At 35.3% G+C, this 21210-nt stretch overlaps 1 protein-coding gene across 6 annotated transcripts in view; it reads right to left on the bottom strand.

Moving 5' to 3' along the window:
- GRM8 (glutamate metabotropic receptor 8) overlaps window positions 1-21210 on the bottom strand; it is a 301899-nt gene that overhangs the window by 159439 nt on the left and 121250 nt on the right. For all 6 annotated transcript variants that reach the window (XR_010999002.1, XM_068189820.1, XM_068189819.1 and 3 more), the window contains 3 exons: window positions 10087-10222; window positions 9467-9621; window positions 8383-8520 (listed from right to left, as the gene is read on the bottom strand). Coding sequence is in view for 5 of the 6 variants with exons in the window: in XM_068189820.1 (XP_068045921.1) it covers window positions 8383-8520; window positions 9467-9621; window positions 10087-10222 (429 nt within the window). In the remaining variant the exon portion in view is untranslated. The remainder of the gene's footprint in view (window positions 1-8382; window positions 8521-9466; window positions 9622-10086; window positions 10223-21210) is intronic.

Genomic DNA, 21210 nt, shown 5'->3' with positions numbered 1-21210 from the left:
GCACACCGCATGCTACGGTATTGCTTTAATAAACTGAAAGTCATTTCTTTTCCACAGGGTATACGAGATCACAACACCAGCTGTATTTGTCCCAGTAACAGATCACACACATTATGTAGATTCATCAAAGTTTTTAAATCCTAAATTTCTCTGTCTCCTAGTATCACCTCTTCACAGCATAAAACTATTTCATCCAGAATAATTAAATATTTAATTTTTAAAGCAAAACCTAAATATAAAATATAAATGTAGATCTTTTTCAACAAGTCATTTTAAAATAGTTTTGCAAAGGTCCACAGGATATTGCATCCTAGAAATCTGGTGTATTATCAATAAGCAAATGGTCACATGTACAGATCTGAGGAATATTTTCTGATAATCTGTGTAGAGAGGACTCTCATGTATTGTCTGCCCTTCTGTTTCTATGTGTGAAAGTACCTGTAAGAATGCTAAATTATGTCTTTAATTAAAAGTCATAATTAATATTAAAAAAATAGCATTATCACCAGGATCTTACAGGAATTGGGAAGGAAGATTGTTTTGTTGAGAAAGAGATGATCAGAGCAACCATGGAATGGGAGCCATTTCAGTTGGTTTGAGCAATCTAAAACTGGGACACCTGATCCAATTTAGTCACCTAGGACTCTTTGCAATCTGTAAAGAGAAATGGGCAACCCCACAGGGTAAGTCATACCACTCTAAGCAGTTTACTGAGATATATGGAGGTGGCCTGCCAGAAGTTGGAGAATTAAGTAAATCCTTTCTCATGAGCTCCTTCCAAGTTCAAGCCTGCAAGCCCTAAATATGCATTAGTCCAGAGTCCAAATCATTATACCCAGTCATGCAGTTAAACCAATGTGAACTCAGTATAACAAATACATCTTTTGTCCCCTGTACACTGATTTTAACACAAATTAAGGACACCTGTGCTTCTACCTGACCTTTCATAAGAGCCCGTCATACAAAAACACCTAACTTAAATATTGGATACAAATAATATTCTGGAAATACTGAACTATAATTGGCACATTTAATGGCCACACTTAACCATTGAAAGCCAAATTCTGACCTCCTTTCCTACACTAAATTATACTAAAGATCATTGTGTATGTCCCATTGATTTTTCATGGGCTACTTTTGCAATAAAATTCTACTTGGTAGATTTAAAAGCATCTACATCTGTTTACAGGTGACCAGTCTGAACTCCCTTCCACAAAAGATGAGCAATCACTTATAAATCAGGGATATTTTATGGGTGAATAATTACTCAATGTATTGAAAATGTTCATGATATAGAAGCAATCCTAGGTATTTCCATTGCTACTTGATGTAATGATGAAATAACTTCATTTACGCTTACTAAATATATAATAAAATTAATATAATTATTAAAATATATAGGTTTACTTCTGGTGTTGGTGGTAACTAAGATCAAAATAAGTTGAAATCTATTTTACTATCAAACAGTTAATCAATATGGAGTTCAGTATGGAGTTCAATAGAAAGATAAAGAATTTATTTTGTTTTACCATTTGCTTTTCCCTTTTTCTCATATTTTTTAAGTGCTTATGTCCTGTAAATCAAGTACTAACTAATAGAGGAAATACTATTCTGTCGGAACTTTTGCATCAACAATTTATTAGCAAGTCACTCCATATTCCCTCAGAGTCTTTTGTGTCCAATGAATGTGATTGGTAGCAAAGATTCCACAGTCAGCTTGGCTCCTGCTAATGCTGCAAATCCAACTACCATGATTTATATGTCAGATTACTGGACTCACACAAAACAGCAATAGACATTTCAGAAATATAAATAACATGTCAAAACTTATTTTGGGTTTGTGCAGAAGATACATTTCAAATGGGAATCAAGAAAATGGCAAGCAACAACAAAAGAAAAAGAATTTCCCTTTCTTACTCACATGCCTAAACACCCCAGTTACAACTCACAAATCACAAAGAGGGAGAGCAACAGCTATTTCTGTGTACTCTAAAAGAATCCCTATTGAGCCTTGGTGCTTCTTGAGAATTATGCTAAATTCATGTATCTCAACTGCATCTGTGCTGGTTTTCTTAATTTTCTGTAGGTCTCATCAAGAAAAGAAACTACTTCAGGAGTGATTTGATGGTAATGGAACCATTACTCAAACAATATAGCAAGTCATTGTGCCTCTAAAAGATTCACATTCTGATTTTCAATTTGTCCTATAAACTTTTCAGAATGTGACTGCATACACACATGGGTAAATTTACTTCTTTTTATTAATATTTTTAGGGGCAACTGTAATTTCAAAGAGGTTAGTTAAGAAAATAAATAATACCACTGAAAAGTTCCTAGGTATGCATGGTTTTTATTATACTGCACCATGATCTTTTTTTCAGTGAAATAAACAGCTCATTTTGATGGAGCAAATTGAAATTAGGCTAATTAATGCAGGTCTCTATACTTTTGGAAACTCTTCCATCTTTATTTTTAGCAGCACAGTCAGACATTATAGGCAGTTAAAGGCTGATTAGGTTTGCAGAGTAGTTAGAATTCTAACCATACAAAACAGGAGAAAGACTTCTGTGGAGATGTACATGGAAAAAATTTATAATTAACTTTTTTTTTTGAGGTTTTATGAAAGTGCCACATTACATTGATGTTTTATTAAAGGACCCCATTTTGCTGTTCAAAGACCATAATGGATGCCTTCAAGGGATTCTGTGGGCAAAATCCAGAACAAATCTCAATGGAATTGTGACTTCTTTTGTCAGATTTGAAGATGAAGCTATGTTTTTTCCCATTAAAACATGATATAGTAAGCAACTTCATTTCATGTTACACTTCTATATGCTTAAGCATACAAACACAAACACCTATCTACTTGTATAAGCACACACAAATACATACAAACACAAAAAGAGGACTTCCAAAATTTTTGTTAGCTTGAAATCAAATATTAGCAGTCTGTGAGTTTCATGGAAGCAAATCTAAGTAGATTTCATTTAATTCTTACCCTTCTCTCTTTACACTTCATCATTAATGCTGCTTTCTTTTACTATTACTCTTCTGCTTTTCTGAAAAAGTGATGTTGTATATTATCTCTATTCAACACAATAATTGAAAGAGTATTCTGCAATATCTTTTTATCTTTGCTTGATTTTCAAATATTTGTATTCATCCTTTTGTAGCCTTATTAAGGAAGACAAGATCTAGAAATCTACATTAAGGTGGGACTGACAAGTAATAGCTCAACAACCAAGAGTCAGAGATAAGAATAAGTCTGGTCAGTTCACATTATTTCTAAGTAATGCTAATCTTCAGCTACCAAAAACTGGTCCCCTGGTAGAGCCAACTGGGAAGCTGAGGATATGGAAAAATTCCATATAGGATGTTAAATTTAAAGTAGAGCAATAGGCATAGCATCTGCCATCTCCTGAAACCACCAGGCAAGCCCTTCCTCTTGAAGAATCAATAGGAATCAAAAGATGAAAGAATACTGTCTCTGCCTTTACATTTTTCTGTTGGGGCAAAGGGATGAGTGAAAATCTTTCCATCTCGTCACTTCTCCTCCCCACAGAGAACCCAGTGCTAGAAAAAAATTACTGAAGACCCCTGAAAGGATCATGTCTCACTAAAGACACTTTTATTGAACATAGAAAACCTACACCTTGAATAAATATGTAAAGTAAGGCTTCTTTTAACCTGTAAATATGGTTTATTTAGATATGTAGGTATGGTTTATTCTTGGTGGTGCTCCTTTCTTTTCCATTTTGCTGTAGTAAGATGAATGAGTTTTCTCTGCAAAGGCCTTTCTTTTCCTCAAGTAAAATATTTTAAGATTAGACACTGAATTATTGTTTCATAAGTTCAAAAAATTTGGCTTACTAAGCCAAATTTGATATTTTTTTTTAATTCCAGGAAAATCAGAACAAGAAATCTCTAATATTTTTCAATGAACTATTTTAATACTGAGGATTTGATCAATGTACACTCACATTCAGAAACATGCAGAGCTAGCTTCAAATCAATAGAGGTAAAAAAATTACTTTTTCAAACTTTAGGTGAATCATTGCCTTCTGTAAAATGGCAAAAATCAGAAAAGAAACAAACAGGCAAATTCAAAGGAAACTTATTACTTTATGTATCTCCAAAGCACAAATTCTTATAGGAATAAGAAGCAACAGCAACTACAAATAAACAGAATTACAGGATTCAAATAAACTGTTCAAATTATTACAATGCTAGACTGCAATAGACAGTAATGTATAAGAAAAGAAAAGGTAAGAAGGCTTGTGCCCTTGTGTAATTCCTAATCTTAAAGGAAGATAAATTCCTTTCATAATTCCAGTGCTTAAAAGACTGATTTTACATGAAAAATAAAAGAGAGAAAGGTTTTTCACTATTAAGCATTTTCTAGTGTCTTCATAGGGAAAAAAAATGCTTGAAATTGGATTAGGCCAGTAGCATCCTCACTGCAGGCAGCAAAATTTATAGCTATGAGTAACTTGACTAAATAGAGAACAGGGATATCAGTTTTGTTGTTGGGAATTACAAATGTTATATGAGAAAAAGATTCAAGTACCTCCTAAGTAAGATAAACAGTAAGGCATAATAAACTACATCTCAAGCCTGAGAAAACTTTATACTTATCAGTTTGCCTTTTAATATCATTGGAGAGAGAGATTTTCAGATTGTGCCTGTATCTTGAGCTTTTGGATTTCTTTTAGTGTACTACTGCCTACTGACATCACAACATCACAGAATCACAGAATCATCAAAGTTGGAAGAGACCTTCAGGATTATCTAGACCAACTGTCAATGTGGTACCAACATATTCACCTCTAAACCATATCCCGAAGTGCCACATCCAGACACATCTTCAAGACTTATACAGACAGTGATTTACAAATTGGATTCAAAGGCAAAACAAAAACAGCATCTTATTTTCTGCAGAGCCCAGATAAAAATACAGGAAAATTAGAATAAATGGTGTTTTACATTCAGTCTTCAAGTTCTGAACTAAAGATGGGAATACAGAAGCACAGAATTACAGAATGGATCAGGTTAGAAGAGACCACAGCGGACCATCTGGTCCAACCTCCCTGCTCAGGCAGGGTCATCCCAGAGCACATGGCACAGGACTGCATCCAGACAATTCCTGAATATCTTCAGTGAGGGAGACTCCACAGCCTCTGTGGGCAACCCATTCCTATGCTTGGCCACTTGCACATGCCTTTTAAGAATTGAGCTGAAAATCAGGACTAAGACACTACACACAAAATATCAGAGAAAGCCCATTGCAAGGAAAAATGGCAATGGGGATAGGCCAAAGTTCAAAGTTTTCAATATTAAGTTATAAACAACTAAATGTAATAGCTCTTATATTCTTATTAAAATTTGGGGATTCATTCTTTTTTTTTCACTTACCACTATTGTTTCAGAGCAGACTTGGCCATGAGGTAATGCCTTTGGCTTCTCAAGGAAAAGATAAATTCATGGGTAGGTTATTCTTCAATTTTTAGCAGACATAGAAGATCATAGCACACACTCAACTGTTTTGAGGGCTATGGTATGAAGAACCAGCCAGGATTTCATTGCTGCCTCTCTTTTGTGCATGAGGCCCCAACAAATTAACTTGGGTGTGTCAAGATATCATTTCTGAGTCTAAATTGGGCTGGGAGTCATTCCCCCATTCTCTACCTATCATTTTCCATAAATCACAGGAGGTTTATTTTGAACTTACTACTACCACCACCATCTCTTGATTGAGTTTACTTAAAATTATCATATTTTGGGTATTTTTGTTACACAATGTTGTAGTGTGTTTTGTTTAAATTCATTTTTGCCCCCTGTTCTCCTCCTTAATCCCCTCCTCTCCTGAGCTGCCAATCTTCCCAAGGCCTTCCCTAACCCCCTCCATTCCAAGTTGTCAGTCCTCCCTTTCCCCACCCCTTTCTCCAAAATGTTCCTTGTTAATCCTCCCTATCCCTAACCCTTTTTCCAGAGAGTTCTATGTCTCTCTTGTTGCACTCAACACCCCATTCATTACTTTGTGTTATTCCCCTCCCCTGTTTTCCCTGATAGGTTTGTAAACTATTTGCCCCACCTTAGACTCCTACCTTACCATATTCTCATTGGTTTACTTTCCTAGACCACTCCTCCTAAGTTATTGTATAAAATTTCTGTTCACGCCCTGAGTCTGGTCTTGGGAATCTCGGGTGTCTTGGAGTCCAAGAATAAATCCACCTCGTTCCACCCCAAGACCCGTGTCCTCATTATCTGTCCCTGCGCCGGACCTGCCGATAACTGGGAGCAGCAGAGCTCGCAGGGGGACGGTTGCACCCCTGGTGCCACCGCCCAGCACACCCCACGCCCAGCGCGCGCTGCTACAGCTCAACCCTTCAAATTTGAGTTAGATAAACACAATCCATGAGAAGGGATCATGATGAATTGCCAGTTTGTTTCAGATCTGCTTCTATTCAATTGTCAAGCCACTTTTAAGTGGTTTTAATGAAGAGTTCTATCACTCATAGGTACTTTGCAAAAGAATTCATTGTTTTTTTCCCTGCCAGTTAAAATGCACATGCAACTGTGATATGAAACCTCTCATGTCTTTGTCTCATCACTGGGACATGTTAATTTTCTGGGCACAAGAAATATGTTTTCCTTCTATTTTCAGGTTCAGAGAACATACCAGATTTTTTTTTTTATTTCATAAAATATACGGATATCTGTTTCAAATTAGAGATTATTTTGGATCAAGATACAGCCTATGCATTTCATACACTACTTTTGGTAATTCAATTTGGCAGATGTGATGAGGCTGAGATAAGTCATACAACCGTCTGTGGTAACATTTAGAGCTTTTTAAACTGCAACACATACACCAGTCATTCCACCTGAAGAATTTAAAAAAACTCATCTATTATCCACTTAAAACACCAATAACGAAATAATCCCTTTCCACATGTGGGTAACTATCCAGTTGTGATTTACTGCTATATGAACCAAGGCCAAGGAGTAAAGGATTAGAGTAATGAGCTATCATTTAGCTCACTGAGGAACTGAATAGTACCCCTTTTTTGGTGAAATATGTGGTAAAAGGCAGAAGACAAGGTATTGCTGAAATAACAGAGTGAATGCATGGCTCTGATATTTCTGTGTGAGTTGTATCTGACTTCTGAAGCCCAGTGCAGTAAATGTTTGAATTGATGGCGCAATACACATACAATAAATCTGATGGTCCAGAAAGTGCAGGAATCCTTGTTCTTGGAGACTTCACAGTGCTTCTGTCTGACAAGCCCAGGACAAGTGGGGTGCTGGCATGCAGAAAGTTTGGAAGGGCACCCTTCTAACAAAGGCTACGTGAAAAAGCAGCCAGAAATCTTGGGACAGCTAGTGAAAAAAACAAAGCTAACGTTCCATGGGGAAAATATTATTTGATGAATGAGACTGCCAGGAAAATCAAGGCACATCACAGACAACTTATGTATGTAGTGCAGAAAAATTGTGTAGTGCTGCTGGCACTACTCACAGAGATGATGGTCACAGCCAGCAATGCCGGGAGTGGTGTCAGTAATTAAGGAAATGACACAAGGAGCCCTGACATTAGGTAAAAGTGTCTACACAAGAGGTAACATAAGCAATCTGCTGTAGCCACAGAAAGTAACACTCTAATAAACTTTTCAAGTAACAGCAAGAAAACAACATCTCATAGAGAAGATCAAAGTCAGCTGCTGATGTGTCTGCTGTATTAGGTGTCGACAATTGCATCTGGGTATGATGCCTGAGCAAGCACGTTGGCAAAATCTAATGACAATTACTTCAAGTTTTTGCTCAAAGTTTATAGAGGCTTTCAGTTTTATAATATGATACAGGATCCTTCTTTTACCCATGGGGACAAGTAGTAAGAACATATTAATTTGCTTTTTCCTTCATCCTCAAACACAGTTTGTAAACTAAATAAGGAGTTCAAGACTTGACCTATCATCAAGACCTCAATAGTTTAAACATAAATTTAATTTTCACTGTATATTCTTCAGGGTTAACAATATGAAAATTACCACAATGCACACACTTGCTTAAAAAAATCATACTGACAACTACAGATGGGGTGAGACAAGAAATCATTGAAAACATAAATAGAATTGAACCAGTGCCACTGCCTTTTAATAAAATCTGTACCACCATTGTATTTGTGCAAATTAACTACTAAATTTCTCATACATTGTCCATGAATTTTTTCTTCAGGTTTAAGAAAAAAAGTCACACTTTCCTTACAACTCAGAAATATGCATTGGAGAACTGAAGTGAGACAGAAAAGTGATGAAAAGAAAGCAGCTCCTTTCCATCACTCCTATAAACAATTTACAGATAATGTTTTATTTTCACAGTTACCTGTGCATTTCTTGATATTGCTATTTCTTTTTCCATGTGATCCTAACTTGCATCCAAAATTCTCCTCCCAAAATTCTGCAAACCAGACATTTCTTCGATTGTTAGCAAGTGTTCTGCTCCGAAAATATCTATCAAATCCTATATTGAAGAGAAGTGAAAGAAGCATTAAAATATCATAGGTATAAAAATAGCATAAAAATATAAATTTAAAGAAGATATCAGATTTTTTTATAAATATAAGAACAAGAAAAACTTTAGACACAAACTATTTCATGAGCACAATAGCATCTAAGGATTAGATTTCTTTTCAAGGTCACATGAAATCATGGGGTAGCTTTTTATTGAAGAGGATGTCCAGGACACCTATAATTCTGCTTCTATTTACATAGCTAATGACACCAGTTGAGAAGCTAAAGATTCCTACTTAAACCTGATGATCACCAGCCTTACCCCTGCAATCCAGCTGTCATAATGAAATCATGATTAACACATCCCATCTGGATTAGCTCCTTACAAGTATTTCCCTGTGGCTAAATTCTCTTTGTAACATCAATAGTGTTCATTTTTCCTAATCAATTACCAGTATAGCACATTGACCCAGACATAAGAGATGATATTATATCCAGTACCCTCACAGGAATAAGGTACTGCAAACCAACTCCCACTTCATCCACCAAGTAAGAATCTTTCTTAATACAGTATCTTCTTAAAGTAAGGTTAGGAGTGGAAAGTGGGGCACAGATCAATTTCCTCCCCAGAGAATAATCTGATTCATTATCATTCATCCAATAATTATTTGTCCCAAAGAATGACCAAGCTATGGTTAAGAAGCTCTCAACTCCAAGTGTTATTATTAGAGCTCATTATTAGAAAATTACAAGATTGCCTAATTGCAGATGCAGCATCTCCTAATCTCAACAGATATATTAAATTATTTTTTGATCAGGCCAACTCAGCTGGTTGGAAATCTTTTCCTAAATTCCCTGTAATCAAAGACTACATGATTTTTAAATTATTTTTAAAGAGACCTGAAGTACTTGAACTTCGACAGAAAATGAAATGTTTGTGCCACATGCATCCTTACCATCTATGGATGTTCTTTTGGGTAGAATGGTTACTGCTCCTTCTGCAATCTCCTCCTGCTGCTGGACTGGTGAAATTTTTGACCCCCAGCTGTCTGACCCAATCCAGAGGAAATGTCCAGACTGATTAGCTTTTTTGGCTGCTTCCAGTACTCTCCTGCAAACAAATAAATGACCAATTAAACAAATTCTATTTACAAAGAACTTAAGAAGCCCAGTGTTTATTTTGGCTATGCATAAGCTTACAATAATTAATTAATCTATAGTTTTCACAGTCTAAGGCAAATTCAACAATAGCTGTAATGAACTCAAGATAGAATAATACACAAGTTAATTTGTTTTATCTTTAGCCATATTTTTCTAGCATTCTTATTGGCTTCTTCCTTTTTAGTTGCCAAATAACTGTCTATTGGCACTGCACTCCTAGGATCTAGGAGAAGTCTGGAACTATACAGAATAAAGGGCCAGCCCACTCTATAATTCAATTTCTTATCATCAGATTTCCAAGAATTTTTACATAGAATTTAATCTGAAACTTCTTTGTTAGTCTATTTTTCACCAGCCAACCGAGCATCTTTGTCAAGAGGAACATCTTCAAAACAAAAAATTAGGAAACTGGCACCTAATATCATCTTCGTTCGCAAACATGATCACTGCTCGAGCATTTGGAGTTTCCAACAAGCGCTTAATGATCTTCTCAAATTCTCCTGGTCTTGGTTCCCGAGGAATTTTGAGTGACTGAGCAATGCAAACACCTCCTAGGAAAAATTGAAAAGATAAAAAAAGAATTTTAACACAGTAAATATCCACACTTCAAATAATTCTTAGTTTACCAAGCAAGCAGACAAGGCAAGGTGCTAATCTGAGATACAACAGCACAGCCAAAAGTAACATTACTTATGTGTTTTGAAACATGCTTTGTACAGGCTTACATGCTCAATAATGCATGAAAGAGTATAACACAATTACCTGTTACTTTATATTTTAAGTACATTTTTAAACAACATTCTGAGGCCTGTTGTCAAGCACCACACTCTGGCTCAGCTGGACCAAGCTCCCCAGACCTACTTCATCTATGGCAACTGAGAACCCAGCCTAGCCACAGCACTGCATTGAGCCGTGGATCCACAGTTTTACACTTACCTTATGTTCATGATGTGGCTCTTTGGAATCAGGTACTGTCACACACCTCTGCTTTGACAGCAGAGAGTATGTAGCGGAGAATATATACAGATCACTTTTAATTGTTATTATGACATTCTTAAATGAGTTGTCTTAGTTATTTAAGAAGCTGTCATTGAATATTCTAAATCACTAATCACCAAATGAACACACACTCAGAGATTATATTTATATTTCTTCCTGACAGAGGGTGCTGATTGAAATCTTTACATTTTACCTGTCAAGTAAAAAGGGTTGATTTCTACAGAAACTTAGTGATTTCTTATAGCTTTCATAGACAGTTCAGGGGAAACTCTACTCTCCAATAACAACACTGTGTTTCAGCATGCAAGAGAAAAATTTCTTGACCTTGTTTCAGGAATCACTGAGTCCATATTGCTACCAGTTTCCAATAACATAGGTGATCTTTCTGATTGTTTACTGATTTGCTTATTTTAATTATTTTTTCTCTAAGAACTATTGCCTGATTCTCATTACTACATCTAACACCCACCAATGATTGTTCTTGAATTTTTATATTCCAACCATAAGAGCCTATTGGGGGGAATCTAATCACTAATAAACCCAGAAAATTTTAAAAATGAGAAAATATTTAGCTTGGACCAAAAGTGACAAGTTACTAGACAAACACAAGTAAATTGTACATTTTGTATCCCTACATGTAAATACTTCTACACTGAAATTGTTTTTAGTGTGAATAAGAATGTGTTTTAAAAGAGATGTTCTATTTTTAATGAGTTTTAAAAGAGGTACTCTATTTTTAATGAATGCTGGTATTTATCTTCTGGTGTATAAGATCATTTGAGACATGTAAGTTTCTTTGCATTAAACACAGTTGGTCAACTAAAGTCACAGTTAGATGGCTGTGTTGTGTATGGGGAGGCTTTGCAACTTTCTCATCCATCTTATTCCTCCTATCAAAATGTCAGAATTCTGTTTTTCCAAAGTACTTCACAAATTAGGTTGACGAACACTTACAGCGGTAGGATTTGAACGAAAACAAGGGTCCAGCCAGGTGAAACTTGGCATGTAGATTAATATGAAGGTGTTGCCAAGGTCCCTTGTGTAAGCTTTCTTAAGCTTAATGTATTTAATCTTTAAGCAAAATAATCAAAATAAAAGTATGTCTGAAGGCATTTTTCTTATTTCATTCAAAAAATGAGCAGGAATGGTTCAAAACTGTCCCAAATCTGTCAGTGATTAAGAGGCACTAAGACAATGCACTTTATGAACTGCTTTAAATTTTTGGTCAGCCTTGATTTTGTCAGGCAGTTGGACTACATGATCATCATAGGTCCCTTGCAACTGAAATACTCCTATTCTATTCTATTCTATTCTATTCTATTCTGTGTAATATTTTAAAAATGCTGGGAATTCATTATCAGATTTTGTGCTGCCTTTGCAGAATCTCATTGACTTCAATAGCTCTCTGAAGAGGCAAATCCTAAGGTTGAATCAAGTTTAGACATGGCATAAATGAAGCATGGAGTTATCAACTGCCAGTGTAAAAACAACAACTTTCAAATTACATTACGCAGTTTTTAGTCACAGGCAAGCATATCACCGTTTTCAGTTATGCATCAATTACTTGAGATGTTACATTACTATTTTATTCGATTGAGAAATTCTATAGTACAGGCTTTTCCTGAATTATTCTCTGCTTTACATGAAAGAAATAATATTTGCAAGTCAGAATACCTGCTATTTCTAACAAAAATTGTTTGTATATAGGTCCTTACCATTCATAAATAGCGTAACAATATAACATAAATAATTTACTCTTATGTGCTATAAAATGAAATATAGAACTTTTTTATGGCAACAGATTTCTTCACATTTTTATAAATATCCTGTCTCCCCATGATGGAAAATTCATTTGCCAATAACAAATAAGCCTTTATAGCAGACAATCCTTATATTTACCAGGTATTTTTGAAAATCCAGTAATGAAAAGATGGACACTTTACTGTGAAAAGCTTTAAACAATTATCTAAACAGATATTAGGCTATAGTGAGAGACACTTCAAAGTCCTTTACTTTCTTTCTTAAGTACCAGGGCTGAAATTGAAATGTAAGAGAAATATTTAGCAGATATCTTGTAAATTGAACAATCAGAAATTCACTGTTAAAAAAAGAAATGCTAAAAAAAAAAAAAAAAAGCCAAGCTCTCAGTTGTCCCCAAAGTCATTCAGCACAAAAAGTAAAACAGATCCTAAAAATGATATAAAGGAATATTTTGCTACCTCATACATTTTGTAAGTGCATTTTTCAACTACTTCTACTCATGCAATGGCCCTTAAGGAAAAAAAAAAAGTCATTCTACGCACATAAAAATCAAATGCAAGTATTCCAAAATGCAGATATATAATAAACTATGTACATCCATCTATAATTTTTGTGAAATAGATATCAAGCAATGAAGAACTGCAGTATCTAAAAATGCTATTTTCAGTGAAAATAGTGTAGAAGAAACATTATTCCATCATTGCAGCAGCAAGTTCAGTCATGACTGTACTGTGTATCTTGGCATCTCTGCATTGAAGAATGTGTTAAGTACTACCAGGAACAAAATAAAATGCACTTCAGCCTTGTTGCTACATTTATAATTAATTGTGTAGGCTATCTCCAACTCACAAAACACTTTGTATACATCCTTACCTATATATTGCATATACAACTGTTGCTCAAAAAAATAACAGGATATCAATTTTCAGCTAATGATGAATTGCTGGATCCACAAAGGTATTCACAACATTACAGTGCTGAACCTCTTGGCACCCTGCTGCCTTTGAAATCTACAGCCTGGGCTAAGTGCCCAGACACAGAGAGAGATAAGCCTAGGAAACGGATTCCTATGAGCCAGCAAACTAAATAAGGAATAATTATTCCTCCAAAATAGGTTCCAGAGGTACTAAAAGGACAAGTTTAAGGCCAGTAGTTAGGATTAATTTCATGAAGTGTGAACAAAAGAGAGATTTCCCCAAATCAAGAATAAATAGGGATTGAGAACAGATGTCTTATACGTGATACCAATGGATTTACCACTTGCTGCAGAGATGCCAAAGGGCAGATGGTTCAGACATCTAAGGTCTCAAGAGACTTTGTGGCTCTCAATTATAAGAACAAATTGTATTTCACTCCATCAGCATTTCTGACTGACTTGGCATGATGACTGCTTGTCTCTGTTGCTGGTTTCTAAGATCCTTCATTGTCTGGGGATGTACTTTTAAAAAAATGCATTGGTCTAAATTTCCCTTTGCTAAAATGATGATAAATATAGCATTTTTATAAGGAAATGAGAGGTAACTTTCCCCTTACTGAAAAGAAAATTATATGTTTAAGCTCCATCAATTAAAAGGACCTATGATGAGGCTTCAGAGAGTGCTGCACTAAAGTAACTGAGGTAAAGAAGGGAGAGAACCAGACAGACTAATTTCAGGTAGCTACTACAAACAGGCATCAGTAATTATACCCACTGCTACAGTATCCATTCCCTAATTCATATATGGCACAGGAGATGAAATTACCACTTTGCATCTATCACATATTTCAAAGACATTAAGAGGGCACTGAAAGAAATTAACTCTTTGGCTACTGTGGGGGAAAATAAAGTCTGACCACCAAATTCTGCTAATCCTTTCACCTGTTTCCAGATTTGTAAAGCCAAGGTTGTCCTCAGTCAGCTCAGAGCTTGATTGGAGGACTAAAACAGTCAGTATGAACTACCTTGTGTCAGTGCTGACAAGTATCCATTTGTCTTCTGTCCAGCAGCTATTAAGTGCCATACCCAGCACCTGGGGCAAGGGGATGATAAAGAGAAGGAGAGCAGAGGTGGGAGCTGCCTTATTCCTGATAAGAGGCTCAGTCCAGTCCCTCTGCACCATGGTTACAGCTTTCATGTGCTTTTAAAAACAGAGACATAACCAGACCTGGTCTACAACAACACATTTTTATCTATATTGAGATAAAAATCACATATTAAAAAATTGTTCCAGGCTAGGCATGCTTTGTTTACAGGCAGTCTGTATCACACAGCTTGTGGGAATACAGGTTATCACTAAACAAACATAACCAACCAAAAAAAAACAAATGTAACATATTTGAGTATATTGTCAGTACAGTGGATAAATAACCCTTTTTTGGTGGTCTCACAACAATGAGACAAATGGAAAAAAGATGGATAGGTAGTACCAGCATAATTTTAATGGATAAACATAATCATTTTTATAACAATAAATACTGATTTTTTCCTGTGTGGGTTTTGAAGTCACAAGATGCCATGCTGACTATATGAACTTGTGTGTCAGAAGATATTGAAAGTGTATTTGGAAGACAGCAAGCAGACTTGGTAGAAAACTTGCACAAAAAGTTTAATTTCCTGAAAAAAGACTGAATGGTGAAGCTGAATGCAAATAACAAGGCTGAATTATCTCCCACCCCAGCTAGGATTCAGCACTACATTATGGATCAGCTAAGTAGCATATATAAGAATGGCCCCTAGTTTTGTATCAAGAAAGTTGAAAACAGTTTTCAGTTCAAGTGATCACTGCTGGGATCTTAATCGTACTACTCAGAACCATTTTACCCTCTAAATTATTTCACCACATAAATATAAATAGCCTTACCATTGCAACAGGGAAGGGATCAAGTGATGCACTTTGACAATCTATTTGTTAGCATAAGGAGGTATACCTCACCTCACTCTGCACATAGCACTGCAAGTCAATTATTTCATGAGAGCTTCATCACAAGTCACACTGTTCCTCAAAAAGCTCAAGACAAATAGCCAGGCCATATGTGGGATCCAGTCCTACCTGGCAGGAATTTCTCAGCTGCCTTCAAGTACACATGCCCTTTTTTACTAAAAGTTATAGGTCACAGGTCATTAGGCCAACAAAATTATAATGTAGGTCTGTGTAAAATTTCCAAAAGACACTACATGTGTGAAGGCAGAAAAGTTCCTATTACAAGTAGGGGAACAGATGTCAGAGACTCAGAAGAAGCTCCAGCAAGAAACTCCTTTGAGACCCACAGGGTGCTGCTGCAGGCAGACAGAGCCCCTGTGTGACGGAATACTGCACACAATAAGATATGACACAGAAGGTCATAAGGAAAAACACACAGGTGCATTTCTTCTCCTCTTCCAGTCCTTTCACTGGTAATATTGAAAGTCCAGAAAATCTAGACCCAATTATATTGAAAGACTGTTCCAATTGCCAGGAACCTAGATCAATATGAAGATCATTGAAGATACTAAAAACTACAAGATGGTCCAAACTCTAGTTCTGTTGACAAAAATCAGAATATGTATGTCATTTAGGGAATCTATCAAGATATTCCTTTTAAGCAAAGAGTTCACTATTTCTTGAACTTGGATGGTAAGAAATCAGAACACCAAAGAAAAGGTATGTGATTGTTCTGCATGGGACTTTTACTGGTGTTGATAATCAGTCACTTCTAGCAATTATTATTTAAACTAAAACCAACCTGCCATCCTCTTGTGTGTCCCTAGATTTCCTTAAGAATAATTTTCTAGAGTATGAGTCAACAGGGAGTGACACCTAGGAAAATAGTTAAAACTTGAAGATAAAATTTCTCAAGCAAGAATTCAAAATTAAATGTTTCCTTAATGCCAAAGTGCTGTTGTTAGGCGGTCTGATTGCAGCCATGCATTATATCATTTTTATAATATCATATCATTATATGATATGCATTATATCATTATTATATCCAGAGCTACCTTTACTTAACTACCCCAAGAAATTATACTCTCACTGATGCCACTGTGCAGACTTCAGGGTAGTTCAGCTTTAAGAGTAAGAACCTGAGCATTCAGCATGCTCTGTGCTTCCACCAAAGCCAATGCCATGGCATCTTGCCTGCTATTCACATCCAAATCTGGTTAAATTAAATCCCATTCCAATGCACCTCTTTGTTGCAGTCACAAACTACCTGTGCTACAGAAATAAACCAAACTCTTGTGGCTTTTCATTTCTCCAGAAGATCACAAAATACCTCAGCAAAAAATTCACTGACTTAATTCTGCAAAGGCAGTCAATTCTTCAGCCAACAGTGGCAATACTTTTTGATGTAAGATAATAGAAAGAAATTTTTTTTTTTTTAAAGTAACATAAACAGGAATTTACTCTGAATTGACAAACGTGGCACTTAATATGCAGTACACTTAAATATAACGGAGGATGAGAGATTTTTTTTATAACCTTTGAACAGATAAAAACATTCTGCATTTCAAACCCATATATTGGTATCTTATTTCCTTCACTTAAGGAAAACTGCCTCTCCTCAAAATCTCTTAATATTTATGACAAAGATTTTTTTTTTATTGCACAAGCAGGTTGGTGATGCTTTTTCACTAATATGTCAGGTACAATTAAGAGCTTTTCTACGCAAAGCTAACAGCTGTTAAGAAATCAAAGTATCTCCTTTTTTATTACAGTGTTTTAGAAAAGACTTTTTAGCAAATGGCTTATTGTTGGGTCTTACATTTATTATTTTTTTTCCCCAAAAAAAACATTAGAAAGCATTAAGCAAGACCATGAATGAACACACTACATTCTGATACATACAACTCACCCATTCCTTTTGAACCTGTTTTTCACATTCCTACAAGTACTCACAGGCATACAGCCATGCATATTTCACAAACACATGTGCTCACACAGATCCTTACACTGTGTTCGAAGCAGATGCTAATTCTAAAATAGCAAATGAAAGAATAATCCAGCTCTGCTGCTACATGAGACCACTGGCTACTGGCTTCAGTCATCAGAGTCAATTTCTGAGGTGACATGAAACAGGAGAGATCTGCTATTTTGCACTTCCATTCTGAAAAGTAAAACATTCTCTTTCCATTTTTTCTTTTTTTCTTCTCCCAGAAGAGACAGTTCCAAATGTACCACTACAGATTCTGTTAACACCAGCATCTGATGGAAAATAACTGCAAAGAATATTCTCACCATTTCCAGACCTACTGATTTTTTTCAGATTTGAAGAAAAAAAAACAACCTACAAACAACACGGTTTTTTATCCTTTGAGTTTTAGTGCTATTTGTGTAAATGAAAGCCAACTTTCACAGCCTTGAAAGTGAAAGGCTTAAAGAAAAATCTGTAGTGGAGATGTTTATGAATGGGTAAAAATCACGTAGCCACTCAAAAAATATTCTGGAAAGAATGAATCCTGGAAGGTTGTGAGAGAGGATGTTTCCTCTCCACAGTGACTCCATAGATAATTACTTCATAAAGGATATCGGATCCCCAGTCAAACTCCAAAAGAGTGTAATTGAAATAGGCCTCCACTTAACATTTGCTGGTCAGCTGTTGCAATGCTTTCAGAGCTATGTCTTTTTATCACCGCAGTGGATATAAATATTTCCCTCTGGGGAAGCATTGTTCTCGCTACTTGAAGGTTTAAAACTCATAGAGATATAATATGAAAAAATAAATACACTGTAATTTTCTGTTTTCTGGCTACATGCAAGGTACAGCCTTAATGAGGAAAGGAGACCCTCTATATTTTGGGTTTTTTTTTCTTTTCTAAAGATCTGGGGAACCTAGGTTACAAAAAGAAATTTCATCAATTCTAAAATATTTTCAAATCATGCTTTTAAAGTAACATCAGTTCTGATTTATATAAAAGTAAATACCATTAACTCAAAGCCTGGCACATGGTAACCTAAAGTATTTTCCTCTAAAAGTAAATTTGATTAAATATGGCTCGAATTCTTTCCTCCATTTCTCTACACTTCCCCATATTAATGGGCCTGACTACTTGCAAAGATTTGGATTTGATATGCTAATAGTTGAGATGCTAATAGCCAATTCAAAGACATTCTAGAGAAGGTTCAGACAAAAATCATCAGTTCACCTCCAAGTATAGGTCCCAAGTCACAATCCACAATAGTTCATAGACGTTTGTGAAGATGAAACAGGAGCTTATAGCATTCTTTATAAATATGTTTAAGCAGGAAAATAAAATCCACCACAAGAAGGACTGAGTTTTGTTAAAACATTGATTTCTAAAAAAATATAATCTTTCTTCTTTTAGGATATTTTGCTCCCTGCAGGCCTCTTTAGTTCCATTCCATTCTCCACCTTGTTTATTTTAAATATTTTACTAGTGTTATAAAAGAGTGTTTTCAGTTAAGCTGTCCTGGGTTGCCTGATTTTAATGGTAGGCTGCTATCCTATTTCTCCCTTGCATGCTTCTTAATGCTATAATGGTGTCCAGGGATTGTATTCAGTCACCTCCTTTGAACTGAAATTCTGTACACAGGCAGGGGAACCCAACTTTTAATCATACCTGTGAAGAAAAATAGCAGCTGTGATTAATGTTCTCCTCCTGAAACTTCTTGATCTGCTTTGTAAAGACATTCCTCTTTTTTGTGGTCATAAAGTAATCCCAGTTTTCCTGTATTGGAAAAAAAAATTTTAAAAAGCCCTTCTGATTTTTGCTATCTTCAAGAAGCTATCTTCAAGCAAAATCAATTTTTATCTTTCTTCACGGATTTCTGTAGCCCTAAAGTTCAATATGAGGAATTTGTTCCCTAAAATTAGGTATGTGTTATTTAGATTAGGTTATCTCTATTCATCCAATATTTATTTTCTTGTAATTTGAACTATCAAAATGGCTTGCATATAAAGAATTACTTAACTTTAATGAAGATAAGTTTGAATTTGACTAAGGATGTTTGAGCTTCAGTGTCACATTCAAAAAAAGCCTCAACTTGGAAATTCAAAAAAATAGCCTCAAAAAATAACTGTAATCTAATTCTTTTTCTGAAACTGCAAAAAGAAAACTTGTTTCTCAACATGAAATTATACACACAAAATTGTGAGGAAAATCAAGAAAGGATCACATCTGACAGGGAATCTTGTAGGCAAATATAATGCCAAGAAAGTAAATATGATATAGATTCACAGTCTCCTACAACAAAATGGAGACGCACAATGGAGGTAGAAAATGGGGTTTACTGCATAAATTCTCTACATAGCCTACACTGAAGTTAAGCCCTTGCTGACATTATTCAAGTGCTCACTTGCAACCTGGTACTCAAGAGGCTTTGTCTACTTCCATGGAAATTTTCATCAGAAGCCATGATGACTTCAGCCATGCAGGAACAAGCTCAAGTTTCCTTTTAAGTCATGGTTAGCTCGCAGAGATAACATCACATATGAGGAGCTCTGTTCATCAATTAGGCCAAAAGAGAAAAGATTTTTCAGCCCTAAGGGACAATTTTCACCATCTACCTTGGTCTCTTCCACTTAAGAGTGATTAGAATATTTTTCAAAGGCCTAGCTTAGCTTTTGGAAAGGCAGTTTCATTAAAAATTAAATATTTTGCACTTGTTTCAAAATATTTTAAAGTATGAAATGGCTTAGTGGTTGTATTTCTTATTTTAGCAATATTAAAACATTAAGATAAAATGGGATTTTTTTAAGGATAGTTTTGAGGGTTTGTTACTTTTTTTTTAACACTACAAAATAATAGGCACTATAGAGACAAAGCAGTTAAATACTTGAGAAATAAATGTTTTTTTTCTCTGCATATTTTTGAAATTTCACAAAACAAATTTCAATATTTAATTTCTTTTTAGTATCAGAGTTTTCAATATAATGGAAATACAATTTCTGAGTGGTTGCATATGTATTGAGTCAAAGAATACTACCCTGTAATGTCTGGAACAAATGGTCTCCATGAAGTGCACATCGTTTAAAAAAGAAGCATTTTAAGGCATGAAGGGTGGCCCACACTGCTATAGAAGTTTCTGAAATTATTTATAATCACCTTTACTGAAAAAAAGTCCCTCTTAATCTGTTTAATTTTTAATGTTTCTAACTTCAGTTTGTAAACAACTCAGTCTGGTTACATCTTTTTCATCAAAACAGATGAGCAGACATGCACCTCCTTCATTCTTCCAAACACGTTAACTTGTATATTTTTAAGCTTTGTTATCAAGGTATATAAAAATTAGGGAGGATGGCTTTATTTTGTTAAGTATCTAGGCTGCAAGTTATGTTTTCAAAATTCATATATTTATATATATCTATTTTGATGTTAGCACCTAACTATTTATCTGACTTCAAAGTTCTTTAAGAGCTGGACACTTGGGTAAGAACACAATTAGGATCTAAAAATATTAAGGAAGTTTATCTGCTGACTTCTCACCACTGTGGGTAATAAAAAATTGAGAGAATAAAGCTAAATATTTTCTATGGCTTCAGGTCTTTATATTTCTTTACATCATTTGAAAATATAGTGATATTAAGAATCAGTAATACTTCTTCTGTAACACAGCAGTAAAATGAAGGAGTTAGTGACTGTGCAGCCATCCACATATATAAACTTACAGAAGTCTACCTTAATTTTAAAAATGTAACTGAATTCAAGTTGTCCACACAGATCCTGTAGATTTAAGAAAGTTTGCTACACTGTCACTATGCATTTAATACCAAGGGTCTTCTGTATCTATGCATTTAATAACAAGTGGTAAAATGTCTCTTGAGAAGTCCAGGGATGAGCAGATCAGCTAATTGGCTGAAGCAT

This window comes from Anomalospiza imberbis, chromosome 5 (assembly GCF_031753505.1).
Source record: "Anomalospiza imberbis isolate Cuckoo-Finch-1a 21T00152 chromosome 5, ASM3175350v1, whole genome shotgun sequence".
Lineage (NCBI taxonomy): Eukaryota > Metazoa > Chordata > Aves > Passeriformes > Viduidae > Anomalospiza > Anomalospiza imberbis.
Note: the sequence above shows the minus strand (reverse complement) of the source record. Positions and strands in the feature narration are given on the sequence as shown.